The sequence below is a fragment of the Scyliorhinus torazame genome, chromosome 13, assembly GCF_047496885.1.
Source record: "Scyliorhinus torazame isolate Kashiwa2021f chromosome 13, sScyTor2.1, whole genome shotgun sequence".
NCBI lineage: Eukaryota > Metazoa > Chordata > Chondrichthyes > Carcharhiniformes > Scyliorhinidae > Scyliorhinus > Scyliorhinus torazame.
The window spans coordinates 147,252,603-147,272,726 of NC_092719.1; the positions used below are offsets into that span (position 1 = coordinate 147,252,603).

General features: G+C 42.9%; 1 protein-coding gene across 18 annotated transcripts in view; it reads left to right on the top strand.

Moving 5' to 3' along the window:
• foxp1b (forkhead box P1b) overlaps positions 1-20,124 on the top strand; it is a 739,458-nt gene that overhangs the window by 347,809 nt on the left and 371,525 nt on the right. For all 18 annotated transcript variants that reach the window (XR_011934140.1, XM_072472250.1, XM_072472248.1 and 15 more), the window contains one exon: positions 665-846. Coding sequence is in view for 17 of the 18 variants with exons in the window: in XM_072472250.1 (XP_072328351.1) it covers positions 676-846 (171 nt within the window). In the remaining variant the exon portion in view is untranslated. The remainder of the gene's footprint in view (positions 1-664; positions 847-20,124) is intronic.

Here is a 20,124-nt window from a genome sequence, read left to right on the forward strand (position 1 = left end):
ATTTTTAAAAAATCCGAAACAAATAATGTAACAGGAGTGCAATCATATGGAAAATCTTGGAGGTGACGACTGCAGCTTTGAAACCAACTGAACTTTTCCAGAGTACCAGTATAATGGTGCATTTTATTTTTAAGGCACATGATTGTTCATTGGAATGTTTTTCCTCCGTCACTGATGTGAGCAAAAAGAAAAGTCAGTGCAAGTATGAAATGGGTTTCTGCTTTTTTGTTCACATTAGTTACTGGAGGGAAATGAACCTAATTGCCTTTTTTGCTCTTTTGTTGCATTTTAATTATGTTGCATAGTACTGACACAAAATAAGGCTAAATTAAACCCTGAGAAATCCTGTATGCATTTAGTTTTATGGCTATTTTATCATGACCAATGAAATTAATTCTCACAGAAATAGTCTGATCCAATGAATAGAACATATTCGCGTCTAGCATTAATTTTCTAATATATGTAAGATCCAACCAGTGTGACTCACTAAACTGGATGCTTTTTGTGTAAGTAATTAAGTAACTACAAAGTCTATGCAGAGCTATCCAAAATAAATTCAAAGGCTTTTAGTTACTACCTTTTCACTGTTTTGGCAACTCAAAAAACAGAGGACCAAAATCTAAGATTACTATGTTAACAGCTGTTGTTCTGGATAATTTTTCAGGTTTTTGAGTCATGATGCAAGAATCTGGGATTGAGGCAGCAAGCAATTGTTCAACCAATCAGAACGAAGCTAGCAGTGGTAACCACTATCCAGACAGTAGCACAAGGGAAGGGAGATCAAACGGCGACACATCCTCGATTGAAGTGACTGCTGCTGAATTGGTTCATCTCCAGCAACAACAGGTATAGTTAATGCCATGGCTTTTCCTGTTGATCCAGATTGCAGTTTGCCTCGGTCAACATAGATATGCAGGTTGTTGCTTGAAATAAATGTGCCATTACTTAGAGAATTGCAGGCATGCTGAATTCATTACAGCTGTAGTCACACAAAACCATGGATAAAATTTCAATAACTGCAGGCCACAGTTGAGTAAACAGTTGCACTGAAACTTAATTCCTGTTGACTTTTCCTCATTCTTTGCCAGGGGCAGATTCTGATTTGCTGTGCAAAGACAACAGGGTATAACTTTGATTAATGTGTAGCATAAAAACAGAGTCAGAATTGTTCAAAAAAGACATTTCAAAAAGTTTGCACTGCCATCAAAAAGCAGTGATTGCTGTCCTTCTTGAAATAAAACAAAATAGAAATGTGTATGTGAGCTGTTGATTTCATGATAAGCTGTGTATCCTAGATTGTTGCAATCATCAGTTCAATCTTTAGTATTCACCATTTTTTAGTCAAAAGTATTCTGAATGTCCTTCTTTAAAAAAATGCTGTAACATTTTGAATGAAAAATATTAAATGGAGTCTTTCCAAGTAAGGACCAGGCATGGCAGTTGTATTGAAGTTAGTCATATGATAATTCAGTGTTTTGCTATTCTTTCAAATTCTATAACTGTTGAAAGATATAGAAGCCATTTTTATCTTTAGGAGAGAAGTTTTGGATTTATATTATGTCATCAGAAAAGAACTTACAACAGTTTCAGTACTGTAAACAAAGTCTATGATGCTATGAAGCTAACTCTTGAGAATGAGGCAAAAAGGCAAAGATTCAAATAAGTAAAAGGAAAATTTATCATGCCTGTCAGGGAGTGATCAACACATGGAATGAATTCTGTATATGGTGGAGGAGGTGAAACATTTAAGAAACAATAGAGGCTCTCATGGGAGACAGTAGGTCTTTCTGGGATGGATGTGCTATTCTGGGTCAAAGAATCTGTGTCTATCTTGCGAAAAGACGAAGGCCATGGCAGATAGAAATTTGAGAGGAATATTTAGAGTATTTGAAATTGCATTCTGATACCAATTAATTTTTCCCTGATTTTTCATTCAATTTGCACACAATTCTGAGGTTCATGCGCACACACAATTACGGCTGGATTTCATGAGGTGCCACAGTTCCCACCCTGCTCAACCAGTTAAAAAGTCAGTGGAAAGCATGTGCCCTGCAGCAAATTAACGGCAGGAACTGTATTAATTGCTTCAAGGTCAAGAGTCTACACCCATCCCGCCTTAGAGAGCCGCATGCTAATCGGATTGGCCAGCAGCTTCGTAGGCTCAATAGTGCCAGTGGAAGAGCTGGCAACTGCTGGAAGTACAGGCAGCCACACCATGCCACAAGCACCACAGGTAGTTAAGGGTCTTGGAGTTGGGGATGGGGATGACTGGGCATATGGGGCTTTGGGGTGGGGAGGAAAGGGGGACCTTTGATGGGCCAAAGGGACCTGCAAAGGAAGTACCCACCTCTTTTTTTCCATTATAGGTCGTACTACGAAAGCTGGTAGTGTTCCCGCAGGTTTCAGCTTCTCCTGCTGCTGGCAACATACCTGTGGTGGTGGAATGAAGCCCTTAAGCGGCTATTCATTGGGCACTGGTACAGCTCACTTGACTAGACAGTTGGTTTGTGATGCAGAGTAAGGTCAGCAGCTCGGGTTCAATTCCCTTGTCAGCTGAGGTTATTCATGAAGGCCCACCTTGGCCCTCACCTGAGGTGTGGTGATCCTTAGGTTAAATAACCACCAGTCAGCTCTCCCCCTCACAGGAGGAAACAGCCTATGATCATCTGGGACTATGGCGACTTTACCTTTACCTATTGGTCATTATTTTTGTCAGTAGGCCCAAAGGTTGGAGGTGTCACTCAATGCTTCTCCATCCCCCATAAAATTTCAGACAGTTCAGGGGTGGACAGGTAGGTGACAGGAAGGCCACTCACTGGATTTTGTGTGGTCCCCCCTCCATCTTCAAATCTGCTGACGGAGAGCATAAAATGCAGCCCACAGTTTAATTCTTATCTTGAGTGATGCTTAGTACTTCCTGGCACTGCCACAGTGAAGTTTAAATTTGACTAAGGACATTGAGGTCTTGTAGTGGTGTGGACAGTGTGTTGAATTGAATCCTAATGCTTTGTATGTGGGAAAACTACTTCTGGGTGAAGCAAGTACTTCTGGGTGAAGCAAGATATACATGGGCAGCTCAGTGGCACGAGTGGATAGCACTGTGGCTTCACAGCGCCAGGGTCCCAGGTTCGATTCCCCGTTGGGTCACTGTGCGGTGTCTGCACGTTCTCTCCGTGTCTGCGTGGGTTTCCTCCGGGTGCTCCGGTTTACTCCCACAGTCCAAAGACGTGCAGGTGGATTGGCCATGATAAATTGCCCTTACTGACCAAAATGGTTAGGAGGGGTTATTGAGTTACGGGGATAGGGTGGAAGTGAGGGCTTCAGTGGGTCGGTGCAGATGGGCTGAATGGCCTCCTTCTGCGCTGTATGTTCTATGTTCTATGTTTGATTAGTAACTGGATATGGTTTGGCAGATGTTTCAGCAGTAACACTGGAAATAGTAACCATGTCTGATTCAGCTCAGAATGACCTGATCAACATGTAATCCAAAAGGGATTTGACTGATAGTGACAGTAAAGCTCTTGAGAGACAGACAACTGCTACCATTTTAACTAAGTAGAATGGACTCAAAAGCTGTTGAATTTTTATACTGTATTGTTTTCTTTAGTATTTTTATCTATAAATATATGTACATCTTTTTGAGTATATGCTAAAATTGCTACAATTTCTGTGAAACTTTTCTTTTAGTCTGGACATTTGAGGTTATTGTGGTTTAGAGAGCTGAGCCCCTTCAGCCTTTCCAGTGTTGTTGGCAAAAATATATGTATTCTGAAGGAGGGGTGCTTATAAAATCCTCTCACAGGAAAAAATGCCCTACTCCTAAATGGAATTAATCTGATTTGCAATTAGGAGTGTTAAGGTGAACAGTCAATTCCTTTTTAAATGTAGGGATGAACAAATACCAGAAAATGCTGCAAGAGGTCCACAGGTTTAGTTAGAATGTAGTCATGGTATTGCCTGTGAAACCCACCACAAGAGGGCCACAGAGAAGGGGCGTCATCCTGTTCCAGATGCAGAAGATCTTAGTGATGTAGGCACTATCACCAAAGCCTCTTCCAGCCATGACATCAAATAACCAGCCGCATAAGACAATAATGTATATACCTCTCTGAAAAACTACCAGAACGTTTAAGAGGTATGATTTTGATCCTAGTTTTTATTCAGATTGATGCCTAATGTTGCTGTGAATTTGTTCTGCAATGCTTGTATATTGCACTTTGCTCATATCTATGTTCCAGGAAAAATAAACACAGGTATTTTGCAATTTATTGACAAATAGCGCTGAGCAGACAGAATTTAAATGTTGGTAAAGTGCATATGCAGAGGCTGTCTGATGGATTTGAAGTGTACTTGAGCTGGTACAGTGCTTTATTAATAAAAGGTTAAAGGCCCTCTGTTTACTATGGAACAATATAATGCTGGTATTGTGCATGCCAGTTTACACTGGTGTTTATTTACAGGGCAAAAGAAAAAAAAATCTCACACGAGCTGTTTTTTAGTTTGATCTGCTAAATGGCAGAGAGTTGCTTGGTTTGTGAGCCAACACCTTTTTTTACGCAGGGGTATTGAATTCAATTTGGATCTGTTGATCTGAAACAAATACATTCCCCCATGAATTTGAAAGCTCTTTCTTTTCAAAGCAGCAATGTGTTGGACAACACTTACCCAGTTCACACAGTACACTGCTGAGCAAATGGGTGGATAGGTTTGGTGGTGGGTGTACATGGCTAAATGAAAATGTGTTCCTTCAGAGTTTTCAGTGTGAGTTATCTGATTTGAAAGTTCATTCATGCATGGCACCAATGGTCAGGACCTTCAGGAAAAGTAAGGGTCTGCAAAACTGCTTATACATGGCCAATTTCACAGAATCCATGTTAAAGTTTTGTGAGCCTGTGTTAGCTTATCTTCTTATCTTTTTTGAGAGAAAAAAACACTTAAAAGGTCAGAAATAGGATACAATGAATAATATTCATTTTGGAAAGGACAGGGGGTATTTGAATGGACTCATTGCATTTCTCTGAGCAATGTTGGGTGGTATTCAATTACGAGCACACTGCATGCCCTGAGCACTACTTTCCTGCAGGAGATTTGTATTAGCCATTTATACCAGCCCGATGTCTATCTTCTGTTCACAATTCAGGTCAGTTCTGAGGTCAAGAGGTGGGAGTTTTTACTCTAAAATACAATCAGAGTAAATAGCTGAGCACCATTATCTGACCGCATTGCTAGATTCAGCTGCAACTGAAAACAAATGTGAATTTGAAGCTTAAATATAAATGGTGTTTTTGATTTAAAACAGCTGTGAATCCTAAACCAATTCAAATTTACCCCCATAGTGTAAATGAAAGCCTGGTTACTTACAAATTCTCCAGCACACTATGATTGTTTTTTATCAGATTTAGTCAGTTTGCACATGGTCTTTGTAAGGATCCTGTTTGAAATTTTATATCATTAATAGAGACACATTGACACAGAAACAGAACCTCAGAAGGCCGTATTATTTTCCAGTTTCATGAATATTCATTTTTGTAGGCTCATTCCTTATTCAATCAGTAAGCATCCTGAGTTGTAGGAATTCAAATTATCAAAGACTTTCAAATGATCTCTCTCTCTGACAAAAGGAGTTTGCTGCTAGGCTGCTGGTAGTCTTCATTGAGTTTGTTCAGCTGCACTTTTTAAAAACAAATTAGTTTACTGGAAGCTGATGGAAAGCGTGGTTTATATTTTCTTTTGTTTGGCCATTGGACCTAAACATCAGTAGAACAATTGTGTTGCTTTGAAAGAGGTTAACCTCAGCTTTGATAAGCAAAAACAATGCAGTCTGATAATCTACGGTTTAACTTGGAACAATGAAACAATACAACAAAGGTATTCTGTGAATACAAGTGTCACCTTTTTTTATTAGAAGGTCAACAAAGCAATATTTGAATACTCTGTAAAGAGAAGCCCTCCCATTAGAGTCCCCTTGAAGAGATACCTTAGTAATAGGGACTCCCTGATTTATAGACTTAACCGCTAATAGATACTTACTGCTACACTGAGGTTTGTGAGTCTATTTGAATTAGACATTTGCATCATTTCTTACTCCATAACTGCTACAAATTCTTCTAGAGTCCGGTTGGCAAGACAATCCATACTGTGAAAATCAGTATGATTACTAGTTAGCTGGAAACTAAGAACTAGGGAACTAAAAATCATAGATAAATTCAAAATATCCCATCGATACCTGAAAGTGAAGGACTATTTAATGGCATATGTGGTAAATGAAACGAGTCTACTAACATAACCTTCCTGTAACTGTACTGAACACCTGTTCTGAACATTTCTACCTGGATTTGGCTAATGCGCTCACCATTATTAAAATGTAAATCAGACAACAACTTCTGGCATCCACACTTTAAATGCAAAAAAATCAGCAAGTTGCCTTCCAAATTATTCTCATCTTCTAGAAGCTTTGCTATGATAGTGTCTTGCTGAAAGACTCTGCATTGAAACACATGGAACAGCGTGAAGCTTTTGTTGGAGATTTTATTTACTTTACAGGACTTTTTATTTCTGTTCCTTTTACTTCTCTCAATCCTATTTTTCTTTCCCTCTCTTTGCTCCACTTTAGGTACATGATTTGGCATTGAATTCAATATTCTACCTTACACTGTCTGGCTTAGGCACTGCACGCTATTAATACTTGTCCAGTCTGATTGATTAAGAAGATGCACAGTTGGTTTCTCTGTTCACACATGTCCACAGAGCCCCTGAAATGATTCAATAATTACAACAAATTCAAGTGCAAAACCCCAAAGAAAATCTGTGGTCAAACAGAAGTGTAATGAACACCATTGAGTGTACATTCTGGGCCAGGGAATCTCAGAATGAGACATTGGAAACCACCAGATCAAATCCAACCATTATCGTAGACCAACCTATAACCAGCAAGCTTAGAACTGTTAACCACCTTTGAAATGCTATCATGAGCCATGTGCTTTCTTAAGTGTATAAGGAAATAACCTTTAGTGATATTAAGGTGTAAGTTCACCTTTATTTGCTGAATTGATGCCCCAGTCACAGTCTTTCTTGTTTTTCTTTTGAAATTCACATTTTCTCTCCTTTACAATAATTTCTAGTAATATTTGTTCAGATATCCTCTCCTTTACAGCCACGTAGCATTATTCTTTCTCGGAGATACTCCTTTCTCACGCACTGTGTCCTCTCAGTCTAATTATTTTCTGTATAATCTCTTGCTCACGTTTTTCTGCTCATGTATATGTATTTATGGATGTTCGTTTTGAGCTAATCTCACATTCTCGGCCTCTCTGTAACTTGTCTTATTATTTAATTGTGTGGTCATGTGATTCCATTTTAAGTAATATCTGCAAGGTTTTCTCTTCAGGCTACATTTTATTTAGATGCCACCCTATTTTGCTGATTCTTCCCCCTCTTTTAGGAACCTCCATTGGAAGTGGGGAGGTTGATAGCTTACTCTCAAATTTAAAAACAACCTCAGTTTGTAAAAAATCACCATGAATTGGTGTCCCCAGTTTCTCATCCCCAATCCCAGATAATCTGAGTAAGAATTGAATGGCTATGTTGGAGGTAGAATCCATCCACCTTCAGTCCGTGATGTATAAAAGCACACTGTTCTGACAGGCTGTTTCACACACATATTTTGAGTTTGTTGTATTGCTGCCTATCTACAATCTCCACACTCTTGGAGAAATCCTTAGGTTTCCATTGATCTTTGCAGTAGTTTAGAGCCTCTCTTATTAGTGATAATAATGTAAACACTGTTATGAAAGATACTTAATTTTGCTGTAAGTATTTGAAATAAAAGGCTCTTAATCATATTACATGAGAGGGTGAAAGAAACAGAAATTGAATGAAACACAAGAATACCAAAATAAAATATAGAATAACAAGTAGAAAGAAACCGGGCAAAAGAGCTAAACTAAACAGCAACAAGTCAATACAAAAGGAATGGAGAAAAGAAAGAAAACAGAAAAGAAAATTTGAAAGAAACTAAACTTTGGATGCATTGCATATTGTTGTATCGATAGAAGGCCACAGATCACCTCATAAACTGCAGTAGAGGCATTACAAGGAAGAGTCATGAGGTCATGTTGCAGCTGTACAAAACTCTGGTATGGCCGCATTTGGAGTATTGCATACAGTTCTGGTCACCGCATTATAGGAAGGACGTGGAAGCTTTGGAGCGGGTTCAGAGGCGATTTCCCAGGATGTTGCCTGGTATGGAGGGAAAATCTTATGAGGAAAGGCTGATGGACTTGAGGTTGTTTTCGTTAGAGAGAAGAAGGTTAAGAGGAGACTTAATAGAGGCATACAAAATGATCAGAAGGTTAGATAGGGTGGACAGTGAGAGCCTTCTCCCGCGGATGGAAATGGCTAGCACGAGGGGACATAGCTTTAAACTGAGGGGTAATAGATATAGGACAGAGGTCAGAGGTAGGTTCTTTACGCAAAGAGTGGTGAGGCCGTGGAATGCCCTACCTGCAACAGTAGTGAACTCGCCAACATTGAGGGCATTTAAAAGTTTATTGGGTAAGCATATGGATGATAATGGCATAGTGTAGGTTAGATGGCTTTTGTTTCAGTGCAACATCGTGGGCCGAAGGGCCTGTACTGCGCTGTATCGTTCTATGTTCTATGTTCTAAATAGAATAGAAATGGGGCCTTCCAAGAATACACCTATTAAAACATTGGTACACAGATTTAAAAGCAAAAGCCACCAATAAGCATCAGCATCAAAGTATTCTAAAGGGCAGAAACTGGAAAGAAAGGAAGAAGAAAAAAATAATGGAAGACACAGAAAAACTGAGAAGAAAAGAAAACTTGGGGAAGGTGTTAAAATTCTGACACATTTGAATGTGACTGATGTGCTGTGTGTAGAGTAGTAATTGAACAGAATTGTTGACTTGTGGTGATTTCCTTGGGGCTATCCACTTGGCTCCCTCAATCTTTTCCTTCCTTAACGTGAACCCCCGCACCATCTTCATTACTCAGTCTCACCTCATAGCACTCAACAGCAATAGTGAAAGGTGTTGTAATCTAGAAAGCCGCCAGGTGAAGGATAAAACAAAAGTTAATCTTCACATACTTTTATAAGCATTTATTTACAGAATTACATATTATAAGCATCCACCTCCTTATCCAACAACCACAGTTTCAGCCTATGTGAATTTATAGGGGCAGAAGTGAATTCCCATTTAATGGCCATTGCTTGCATACAATTAACAAAAGATTCAAAGACACTTCACAGGAAAGTAATCAGACAAACAAGAAAAAAATGATGCTAAGCCAAAGAAAGAGATGTTAGGTCAGGTGCTCCAAAGCTTGTCCAGTGAGCTAGATTTTAAGGCGAATTGTAATGGTGGAGAAGGGGATTCCAGAGATGAGGATTATGCAGGTGGCCAGAATTGGAGGACCTCGGAGATCTGAAGACCTGACGGGCAAGGCCACGGATGGATTTGAACATGAGGACGAGAATTTTAAAACTGAGGCACTGCCATACTGGAAGTCAGTGTACACGGGTAATGGATGAAAAGATGGTACTGCCAATAGAATTTTGGATGAGTTCAAGTTCGGGATGGTAACTCCACCCCATCTTTACCATTGATGTCCTTATCAACTTTGGTTCCTCCATGACATCACCTCCATTTCCTGATCTAGATTCACATTAAACATAGCCAATTCCTGTTCACATTGTCAGCAGCTCTCTTCCTTCAAACCTCGTTATTACTCTTCTCAAAAAGCCCACATTTGCTGTGTCCTCTTCAACTGCTGTCTAACTTCCAATTTTTTTCTAAGATCTTTGTCTGTTTTGAACATTCAGCACTGTTCTTGTTTTTTGCCACTACAATCTTTTCCAATCTCTTCTGGATGATTTAAAATACTGCTTAACATGTGCTAGCCACTACTGAGTCCTACTTTCCTAACCCACTTCGACTTATGAACCTCAGCTGGCTTCTTGTCCCCCACTACAGTGAGTTTAAAATTCTAGTCTACAAGTTCCTTTGCAACCTTTCCCATCTTTCCTCTGCAGCCTCTCTTCTGGCTCCCCATGCCAATATGTGCCAACTCCTCTTTCTACGCTGGTTTTGTTTGCATCTTTTTTTATTCCACCGTTGAAGGTTTACCCTTCAGTCATCTGGTCACATGCTCTAAAACACACTTTCACAAACCACAGCACCTTGCTACAATTCTCCCCATCCATCGAAGACCTTTAACCATGCCTTAGTTTACTTTCCTATCTCTTTTCCCACCCTACATTGTCTTGTTGTTCACCTCTGTGATGTGCATGTTAATGTTTTAATGCATGTTAAAGCACTATAAGGATGCAAAGTGTTATCCCCCCCCCCTATGGAAGCATCTCGTCTCTGCTGTTTCCATGAGACAGCCTGCCAAGACTTAAATTCATAGGGAAAAAGCCCATCGTACTGTTTCTTTGACACATTGTCATTGCACTAGTGCCCTATGCTACTGCACCATCTGGACCAAACTTGTTACAATAGTAACATGATGCTTGGTTAGTAAGCATCCCGTCAATAGCGTTTTACAACTTCATCAGTTGTTTAGAATAAATATTCCTGTCTCATTTCATCTAGTTTAACAGGTTATCGTTTGCTAATTAATTTGATTTAGTTTAGGTTAATCCCAGAAAATTGGGCTATTGGCAGTTTGAAATTGTTTGTTGGGGAGGGGGCAATGGAGGAGCTTGTCACTTCGTCATGTGGAATTTTGAAATTATAGGGAATATAATTAATTTGGGGGGGAGTAGCAAGATTTGCTCAGAACAGTGAGCAAACTCTTCTGTGTGTCTTTCAGAATGTTCCACAGGCCATCTCAGTACCAAGAAAAGCAATACTGTGTACACCATGCATTTGGCAAAAGCAACTTGCTTTCGTGCTCCTCAGATAGAAAGATATGCCTGAGCACTTCACAGAATGGAGGCCAAAAACTAACCTTTAGAGCGGTTAGGACTGAAGGGGCAACTCAGGAGAGGGCACAAAATCACAAGTGGATAGAAGGAGATTCCTGAAAGCAGAGTGCAAGGTTAAAAAGTGGAGGTATTTAAAAAAACATATTCCAAAATGTTGGGCAAGAAGAAAGAAAGATGAAACCTCAACTCATACAGTTCCTTTCACATCCTCAGGCTGTCACAGTGCACTTGCTGTCCAACCGATTGCTTCGGAATTATAGTCACTTTTGTTATGTAGACGGACATGGCAGCCATTTTACAATTGACAAATTTCCACAGTGGAAAACGAGGGGCTCAATTGAATGGCCTTGTCGTGCCTGGCTTGGGATACAAGGAGACTGATAAATCTCGTGAGAGGCCTCTCGCAAGATTTGCGATGCTCGGGACTTTTTGCGAGACATTGCGATCTGGATCTCGTCCTCACTGGGCGGGATCCGGATTTGCATATTTAAGTGAGCAGTTAGCTTCCTGGGATCAAATGCCCACGCCTAGTGACTGCTCCGTGGCGCCGTTTAGCACTTGTCCACACAAACGTGAACCAGGCGTAACGACACCTGGGGGTATCCCAGGCCATCAGAGGTCCCGGGTGGTTGGGTTTGAGGACCACCTTACAAGTAACGTGGGATGTTGGGGAGTCTGGAGGCTGTGGTGGAGGGTTGAGATGACCGCTTCCTAGACTGACGAGCTGAGCTCATCAGTGCAGGAAATGAAGGTAAGTGCGGCTTCGGCGGGGCATTCCTCGCCGAGGCCAAAAATAAAGAGCCTTGTTTGATAGCGCCAAGAAACACCCTGCTAAACATGCCCAAAACATATTGCTTGCTGTTTGTGGTGTTACTACAGAGGACAATGGTGACCATTTTTTTCCTTGAATATTATCTTTAATGCCACATGAACAGGCAAGTGGGTCGTGCTTAAAGTCTCATCCAAAAGGCAGCAGTAACAGAATGATTTCAGATAATGGAATGGAGGGAATAAAGAGAGGAATAAGCTGGTTGCAGAGAAGTGAGGGTTGGATGTAGAGACCTAAGCTGAATTGAGGTCAAGAATCTAAGGTGGGGGCAAGGTGGTGGAGGGAATTGAAGGGGAAAACTATTTTGAAGTCCATTCTTTGGGGATAATGGAACGGGGAAATTTTATGCAGGTAAGGGTGTTGGCCACAGCTTCTGGCATGAGTTTTATTTTATGGCAGCGAGCAAGCTGACGAGAATAGCATCGGAGGAGGTGAGCCTGTCCTTCATGTACAGGTCCCACCTTCCCCAGAAGCTGATTTTGTCTAGTTCGAAAAGTTAACTGCCAAGCATTTTTGTGGTAGGAATGTTATTTGTCATTTATCAGCCCAGCAAGCATGAATGGTGTGCAGGTCTTTCTGCATATAGACATGGACTTTTTCAGTATCGGAGAAATTGCGAATATTTCGGAACATCTTATGATGGAGGGATGGTCATTGGTGAAGCAGCTGGAGTAGTAGTTGGGCCTGGGATGCTACGCTGAGGAACTCCCAACAATTTCCTGAGCCTGAGATGATTGGCCACCAGCAACCAAAACCAACTTGCTTTATGCTAGGTATGACTTCAATCAGTGGAGCATTTTCTCCCTGATTCCCATTGAGTTTAATTTTGCCAGGGCTCCTGGTTAGATGCCATACGTGGTTAAATACTGCCTTGATGTCAACAGAAGTCACTCTCTTCTCACCTCTTAATTTCAGCTCTTTTGTTCATGTTTAGACCGAGGCTGTAATAAGATCAGGAGCCAAGTGGTCCTAGCGGAACCCAAAGTGAGCAGTGGTGAGCAGCTTATTGCTATGTAAATACCGCTTGCTGCTAGCACTGTGGATGACATCTTCCATCACTTTGCTAATGATGGAGTGCAGACTGATGGGGTGGTCATTGGTTGGATTGGATTTGTTGTGCCTTTTATGGATAGGGCATACCCAGGCAGTTTTCCACTTTGTCAGAGGGGTGCCAGTGTTATAGCTGCACTGGAATAGCTTGGCTAGGGGTGCTGCTCGTTCTGGCGCACAAGTCTTCAGTACTACTGCCAGAATGCTGCCAGGGTCCATAAAATGGTTGAATAAAATTGTTAAAATAGTAGGTACACAGAAAATTCCAAAACAGAGGAAAAACTTTGAACATATAATCCAATGTTAATTATATTGATTGGAAAAATGCTGGCATCGCACTGAGATATTTGCTTTCTGTTATTGAACAAGAATCCCTCCCTGCTAGCAGTGCAGACATGTAACATTACCTCTGTATAGTTTCTGAAAGTTCCTGGTATAAAAAAAGAATAGAATGCAGAAATGTTCCAAGAAATGAATCACATCTTTGTATTTGAAGACAGTTTTCAACAAGCTGATAGAAAATGCTGGTAGCAATAGTTGTTGTGCAGGAACAAACGTAAACTGAGTTGAAGGATACCATTTTCTATTTTAAAACTTTCCCATTTATTGTCATTATCCATAAGTATGCGTAGCTTGAAGTTATGAAGTATAAACATTATCCAGGTGCCGGGGAACAGCTGCCAGTGAATGACATGCTGAGGGAATGCTTTTGTATATTTGTTCAGTATTGTGTGGCTTGTTGAGCCCCTTTCACAGCAAGAAATATTTTGACTAAAATGTTTCCGATGCGTTCTGTTCTAGGAATTCTTCACCTATTTTTCATATTGGCAGGGCAGTGTCGAAAATCTACTATTCATTCCATCCTTTTCAAGTTATATTTTTGAAGAATGATGTTTCTTTGGCAATAATTGTTTCTGTTTGTGGATTGTTCCATTACGCCTTGTTCTTTACACAATGAGTGTTTTTTTTTGTTGCCTTTCTCAGATCATTGAAAACCACCTGGTTTACATGTTCCGATCAAGAATCTGGCGGAAAACTACCTTGCTATAAAACAGTAGTGAGGGGCTAGAGACATATCAAGTTTACATACCATTCTTCAGTCTTTAGAAATGGGTAACTTGATTCAGACTTTTGTATCTCTTGAAGAGGAGGTCATGGAAAGCGATGGGCAAGCTTTTCTTTTGTCTTTATCAAGTAGTTTAATCAAAAAGATGTCACTTCACCTAGGAGTGCTGCCATTTGCAAGAAGTGAGTGTCCATGCAGAAATAAACCACAATAATGTCAAAGGAGTGTTGAGTGTGCTATTAAGTACCTTTATTTGTTACCTTTCCACAGTACAAATTAACTAATCACCAAATTTATTTTTAAAATTACCACGCTGTGGTCATTTTTATATTTAATAACTTGACATTATGCAAGGGCCTCTTGAAAATGGCCACAATGGGATTCCTCCTCATGTCCAGCAGTTTTTCAGAGCAGTTACTCAGTACAGCTACTCAGTAACTTTGAAATCATTTTGCGTAGCCCATACCTATGTTTCAAGTGCATTCAATTTCTGGGCAGTTCTGTCCAGTACTTAGTAATTTGTGAAAATTGCTCAGCTGTTGAAACTAACCCAAAATTGCCTTTGGATTTATTAGTTAATCCACCAAAAACAATTAATATTCTGCTTTAGATAAATGCAAAGTAACTGTTTTTAAAAAATATATGTTTTTTCAAATTTTTCCAACAACATTTTTTAACAAACAAACCCCCCCCATAACAAAAAGAAGAAAGAACACAAACACCACAATCAAAAATAATAAACTACTTATACATTGGGTTTCTCCCGCATATATTAACCCCCCCCCATATGACATTCAAAAGTACCGTTGGGGAAACCACCCTCCCAAACCCCCCCCCCCCCCCCGAAAGAGACACCCCCCCCCCCCCCCCCCCCCCCGGGTTGCTGCTGCTGCTGACCTCCTCCTAGCGCTCCGCGAGATAGTCTAGGAACGGTTGCCACCGCCTGAAGAACCCCTGCACAGACCCTCTCAAGGCAAACTTTATCCTCTCCAGCTTAATGAACCCTGCCATGTCATTTATCCAGGCTTCCACACTGGGGGGCTTCGCGTCTTTCCATAATAGCAAGATCCTCCGCCAGGCTACCAGGGACGCAAAGGCCAGAATACCGGCCTCTTTCGCCTCCTGCACTCCCGGTTCGTCCGTTACCCCAAATAATGCCAACCCCCGACTCTGCTTGACCCGGCTTTCACCACCTTGGACATAGTCCTCATGAAACCCCTCCAGAACCCATCCAGTGCTGGGCACGACCAGAACATGTGGACGTAATTCGTCGGGCTTCCCGAGCACCCCCCACACCTGTCCTCCATCCCAAAGAACCTACTCAACCTCGCCCCTGTCATATGCGCTCTGTGAGTAACCTTAAATTGTATTAGGCTGAGCCTGGCGCAAGAGGAAGAGGAGTTAACCCTACTCAGGGCATCAGCCCACAGACCCTCATCTATCTCCTCCCCAATCTCCTCCTCCCACTTGCCCTTTAGCTCCTCTACCGAAACCTCCTCCTCTTCTTTCATCTCTTGATAGATCGCCGAGACCTTGACTTCCCCAACCCATACACCCGAAATCACCCTGTCCTGAATCCTCTGTGCCGGGAGCAACGGGAATTCCCTCACCTGCCGTCTCACAAACGCCCTCACTTGCATATACCTGAACGCATTTCCCGGGGGTAACCCAAACTTCTCCTCCAGCGCCCCTAGGCTCGCAAACGTCCCATCTATAAACATGTCCCCCATTCTTCTCATCCCTACCCGATGCCAGCTCCGAAGCCCCCCATCCATCCTTCCCGGGATGAACCGATGGTTCTCCCGAATCGGGGACCAAACCGAGGCTCCCATCTCGCCCCTATGCCGTCTCCACTGCCCACATATCTTCAACGTTGCCGCCACCACCGGACTCGTGGTGTACCTTGTCGACGAGAGTGGCAGCGGTGCCGTCACCAGCGCCCTCAGGCTCGTGCCCCTGCAGGATGCCATCTCCAACCTCTTCCACACCCGCCCCCTCTCCCTCTATTACCCACTTACGGATCATCGCCACATTGGCTGTCCCTTTAAGTGCAGGCCCTCTTAACCGGCCCATTCAGGACCCTCACATTCCAAGTTATCAGCCGGATTCGGGGGCTTCTAGCCCTCCCCCTGCCGACTAGCCATCCCCTTTTCTAGGCCAGTCACGTGCCCGCGCCTCCCGCACCTTCCAGTCCCCCAGACGGCGGACCCCCGCCCCGACCACCTCTCCTATTTCCAGTTCCCCATTGGCCAATGCAGCAGCAACCCTATACCCCCCCTCCCCCCGCTAGATCCATATCTAGCTCTTTTGCTCCCCCCATGACACTCCCGTAAGTCAGCTGACTCCTGCTGACCCCGGCCTCTCCCAACTTCCCATCGACCCCCCCCAGTGTGGGAATCCCCCCTCCCCCTCCTCCCTAGCAGTCAGTGTGCGCTCCTCTGACCCCCACCGCCGTCCTTCCCACGCTTTCCTGACCCGGCCCCACCCCCTCTGGCGCAGGTCCTTTTGCGGCCTTATCTCAATTCCCCCATCCCCGGGCCTCCCCTCCCTCCAACACCGGCGCCCACACTCTCCCACAGTCTCCCCATCAAATCCCTTCACCCACCCCCATCCAGCACCCAACCAAGGGAACATTCCCTGCACGTAATTAAAACCATATATACAGCAGACATCCCCCCCACAACCACAGACCCTCAATTTGAGTCCAACTTTTCAATCTGTATAAAGCTCCAAGCCTCCTCAGGCAATTCGAAATAGTGGTGCCGATCTTGGAATGTGACCCACAATCGCGCTGGCTGCAGCATACCGAATTTCACCCCCTTCCGATGGAGCACCGCCTTAGCCCGATTGAAACCAGCTCTCTTCTTGGCCACCTCTGCACTCCAGTCCTGGTAGATTCGGATCTCCGTGTTCTCCCACCTGCTGCTCCGCTCTTTCTTGGCCCATCTCAAGACACACTCTCTATCCATAAAGCGGTGAAACCTCACCACTACAGTCCTTGGCGGCTCGTTGGTCTTGGGTCTCCTTGCCAGGACCCGATAAGCCCCATCTAGCTCCAGGGGGCTCGGGAAGGCTCCCGTGCCCATCAGCGAATTGAGCACCGTGCTCACATATGCCCCGGTATCGGGCCCCTCAACTCCTTCAGGGAGACCCAGAATCCGAAGATTCTTCCTCCTCGACCTATTCTCCAGGTCCTCAAATCTTTCCGCCCACCTCTTATGCAGCGCCTCGTGTGCCTCCACCTTCACCGCCAGGCCCAAGATCTCATCCTCGTTCTCCGAGGCTTTCTGCCGCACCTCCCGGATCGCCGCACCCTGGGCCCTCTGGGTCTCCACTAGCTTCTCAATCGCCGCCTTCATTGGCGCCAGCATTTCTGTCTTCAGCTCCTCAAAGCAGCATTTAAGAAACTCCTGTTGCTCCTGCGACCACTGCGCCCATGCTGCTTGGTTTCCACCCGCCGCCATCTTGCTTTTTCTCCCTCTCACTTTTTCTCCCTCTCACTTTTCGCTGCTCCAACATCCCTTTTTTCACCGCTCCACTCCTGGTCCAATCCATATACTGTCGGGGGGACCTTGCTGTCACCTTCCCACACTGGAAGCCGTCGAACAAGTGCCATTGGGCCCCTCTAGAGAGCCCTAAAGTCCGTTCCTGGCGGGAGCTGCCGAACGTGCGACCTATTCAGGCAGGGCCGCAATCGGAAGTCAAATGCAAATTAACTTAATCAAAGGACACCATAACTTGATTTTCATTTTTGTTTAAAGCTTTCTCCCAGTTAGAAAGATTTGTTAGGATTGTTAAAGAAAACAAGTACATTTTTCTTCTGGTGCATTTTTTCTTTTTTTTCCTTTATAAATTTAGAATACCCAATTTTTTTTTTTCCCAATTAAAGGGCAGTTTTAGTGAGGTCAGTTCACCTACCCTGCACATCTTTGGGTGTGAGGGTGAGACCCACGCAGACACTGGGAGAATGTGCAAACTCCACACAGACAGTGATACGGAGCCAGGATCGAACCCAAGCCCTTGGTGCCATGAGGTAGAAGTGCTAACCACTGCACCACCATGCTGCCTGCTTGTGGTGCATTTTAACTGAAAAGTTATGGTAAGGGCTGATTTGGTGATCCAGGAATACACAGCAATGATTGGTACTCATGGGCAGAGTACCCCTTCGTGCTATTCAGAATATTCTGTTCAATAATGGACAGAACATCACAAATAGTGTGTCTATGCTATCTCGTAACAGCCTCCCCGAACAGGCGCCGGAATGTGGCGACTCGGGGCTTTTCACAGTTACTTCATTTGAAGCCTACTGACTGTGAGTACCAGATTGCAATGTCATCCTGATTATTGTACAGAATCAGACAGAATAAAAGGCCAATTGATCCATTTTGCTTCTGCCACTCTTTGAAAGAGGCGACCAATTAACCCCACTCTCCTGCCCTTACCCCATACTCTTTATCTATTTTGTTAAAGAAATCCTGTTTTACTTATATTTGGGTAATATGAAAGAAATTTAAGGAAATACTAGTTAGAGACTGTTCATAGATGCACAAAGGTTCGAAGATTTTTCACTCTCTCCTAATTTGAGGTTGTTTCCTTTTTATCAATGGTGCTGTTAATAAATCCTCAGACTTTAAATCTTCAAATCTGCAGCATGATGCATTGATTCAGTTATGATGTATAGGAAATATGAGTACACAGGAATTACTGCCTCTTTTCAGGAAATGTTTTGAAAATTATGTTCTTTGACAACCCTGCCAAATCAACCTGCTGTCAACACACTCTTATGCAAAATACTTTTTGTCTATAGATTTTGATTGTTTCCGTGGATAGTGGGGGAAATGAAGCAACCAAATTATCTAATGTTAATGTGGCACCCAATAGTCTTTTTAGCATTTAATAAAGTACATCGCACTATCAACTGTTGACTTCTTTGAAAAATGAATGCATATGTGTGCGTGTACATGCTCATCCATAAGTACTCAAGTTAAAGTACTTTACTATTGAAATAAACTTTTTCTTTTGAATGGTACCTTTCATCGCACATTAAGAATGCAACAATCCTTTGTTGTGGAAATTGGAAAATATATCCATTTTAAAAAATAAATCATCCTTAAAATCTCAGGAATATATTGCTTTTAAATATGTGAATCGTGACAATGCAAGTGTATGAGTGGTAATTAACAGTTAGCATTCAGCCACAACCCATCTGAACTAAAATGACTCTTTAATGTTTCTCAAGCACTTAAATGTGAGAAAGTACATAAATCCAGCTGTGCAATGCACAATATCTGTTGAAAGTCAATAACTATTAAGAAAAAATATATTACCTGCAAGTCCTTGGCATTGCAGTTATGTCCTGGTATGCAGAAATGCAAACAGTTTTGGTGGGCGAGAGCCACTCCATAGCATGAATAAGAGTTTCCAAGTATGGTGGTATGTCACTCAGTGTTGACTATTAAGAGAATCTGCCTGAAGGTCTGATTAGCTTGACGAAAAGCACAAAGGCCATGACCAACTGCTGCTTAAAACCTCAGCATCACTTTTGTTGCCTCCAGACTTGACTATTCCCGTGCTCTCCTGGCCAATCTTATTTTTTTTACCCTCCGTAGACCCCAGCTCATCCAAAACTTTGTTGCCTGAATCTTAACTCCCACCAAGTCATGTTCATGCATCGGTTCAGTGTTCACTGATACACAATGGCCTCAAAAGTGCCTCAAATTCAAAATTCTCATCCTTCTGTTTAAATGCCCTCCATGATCTCACCGTTCCCAATCTCTGTAACCTTCTCCAGACCACAGCAGCACGGTAGCATTGTGGATAGCACAAATGCTTCACAGCTCCAGGGTCCCAGGTTTGATTCCGGCTTGGGTCACTGTCTGTGCGGAGTCTGCACATCCTCCCCATGTGTGCGTGGGTTTCCTCTGGGCGCTCCGGTTTCCTCCCGCAGTCCAAAGATGTGCAGGTTAGGTGGATTGGCCATGCTAAATTGCCCATAGTGTCCAAACTTGCCCTTAGTGTAGGGTGGGGTTACTGGGTTATGGGGATAGGGTGGAGGCGTGGACCTTGGGTAGGGTGCTCTTTCCAAGAGCCGGTGCAGACTCGATGGGCCGAATGGCCTCCTTCTGCACTGTAAATTCTATGAAAAACCACAACCCTTCACAATTTTTGTATAATTCTAATTCTGGTTTCCCGCGCATTCTCAATGTCCATTGCCCCTCTGTTGGCACA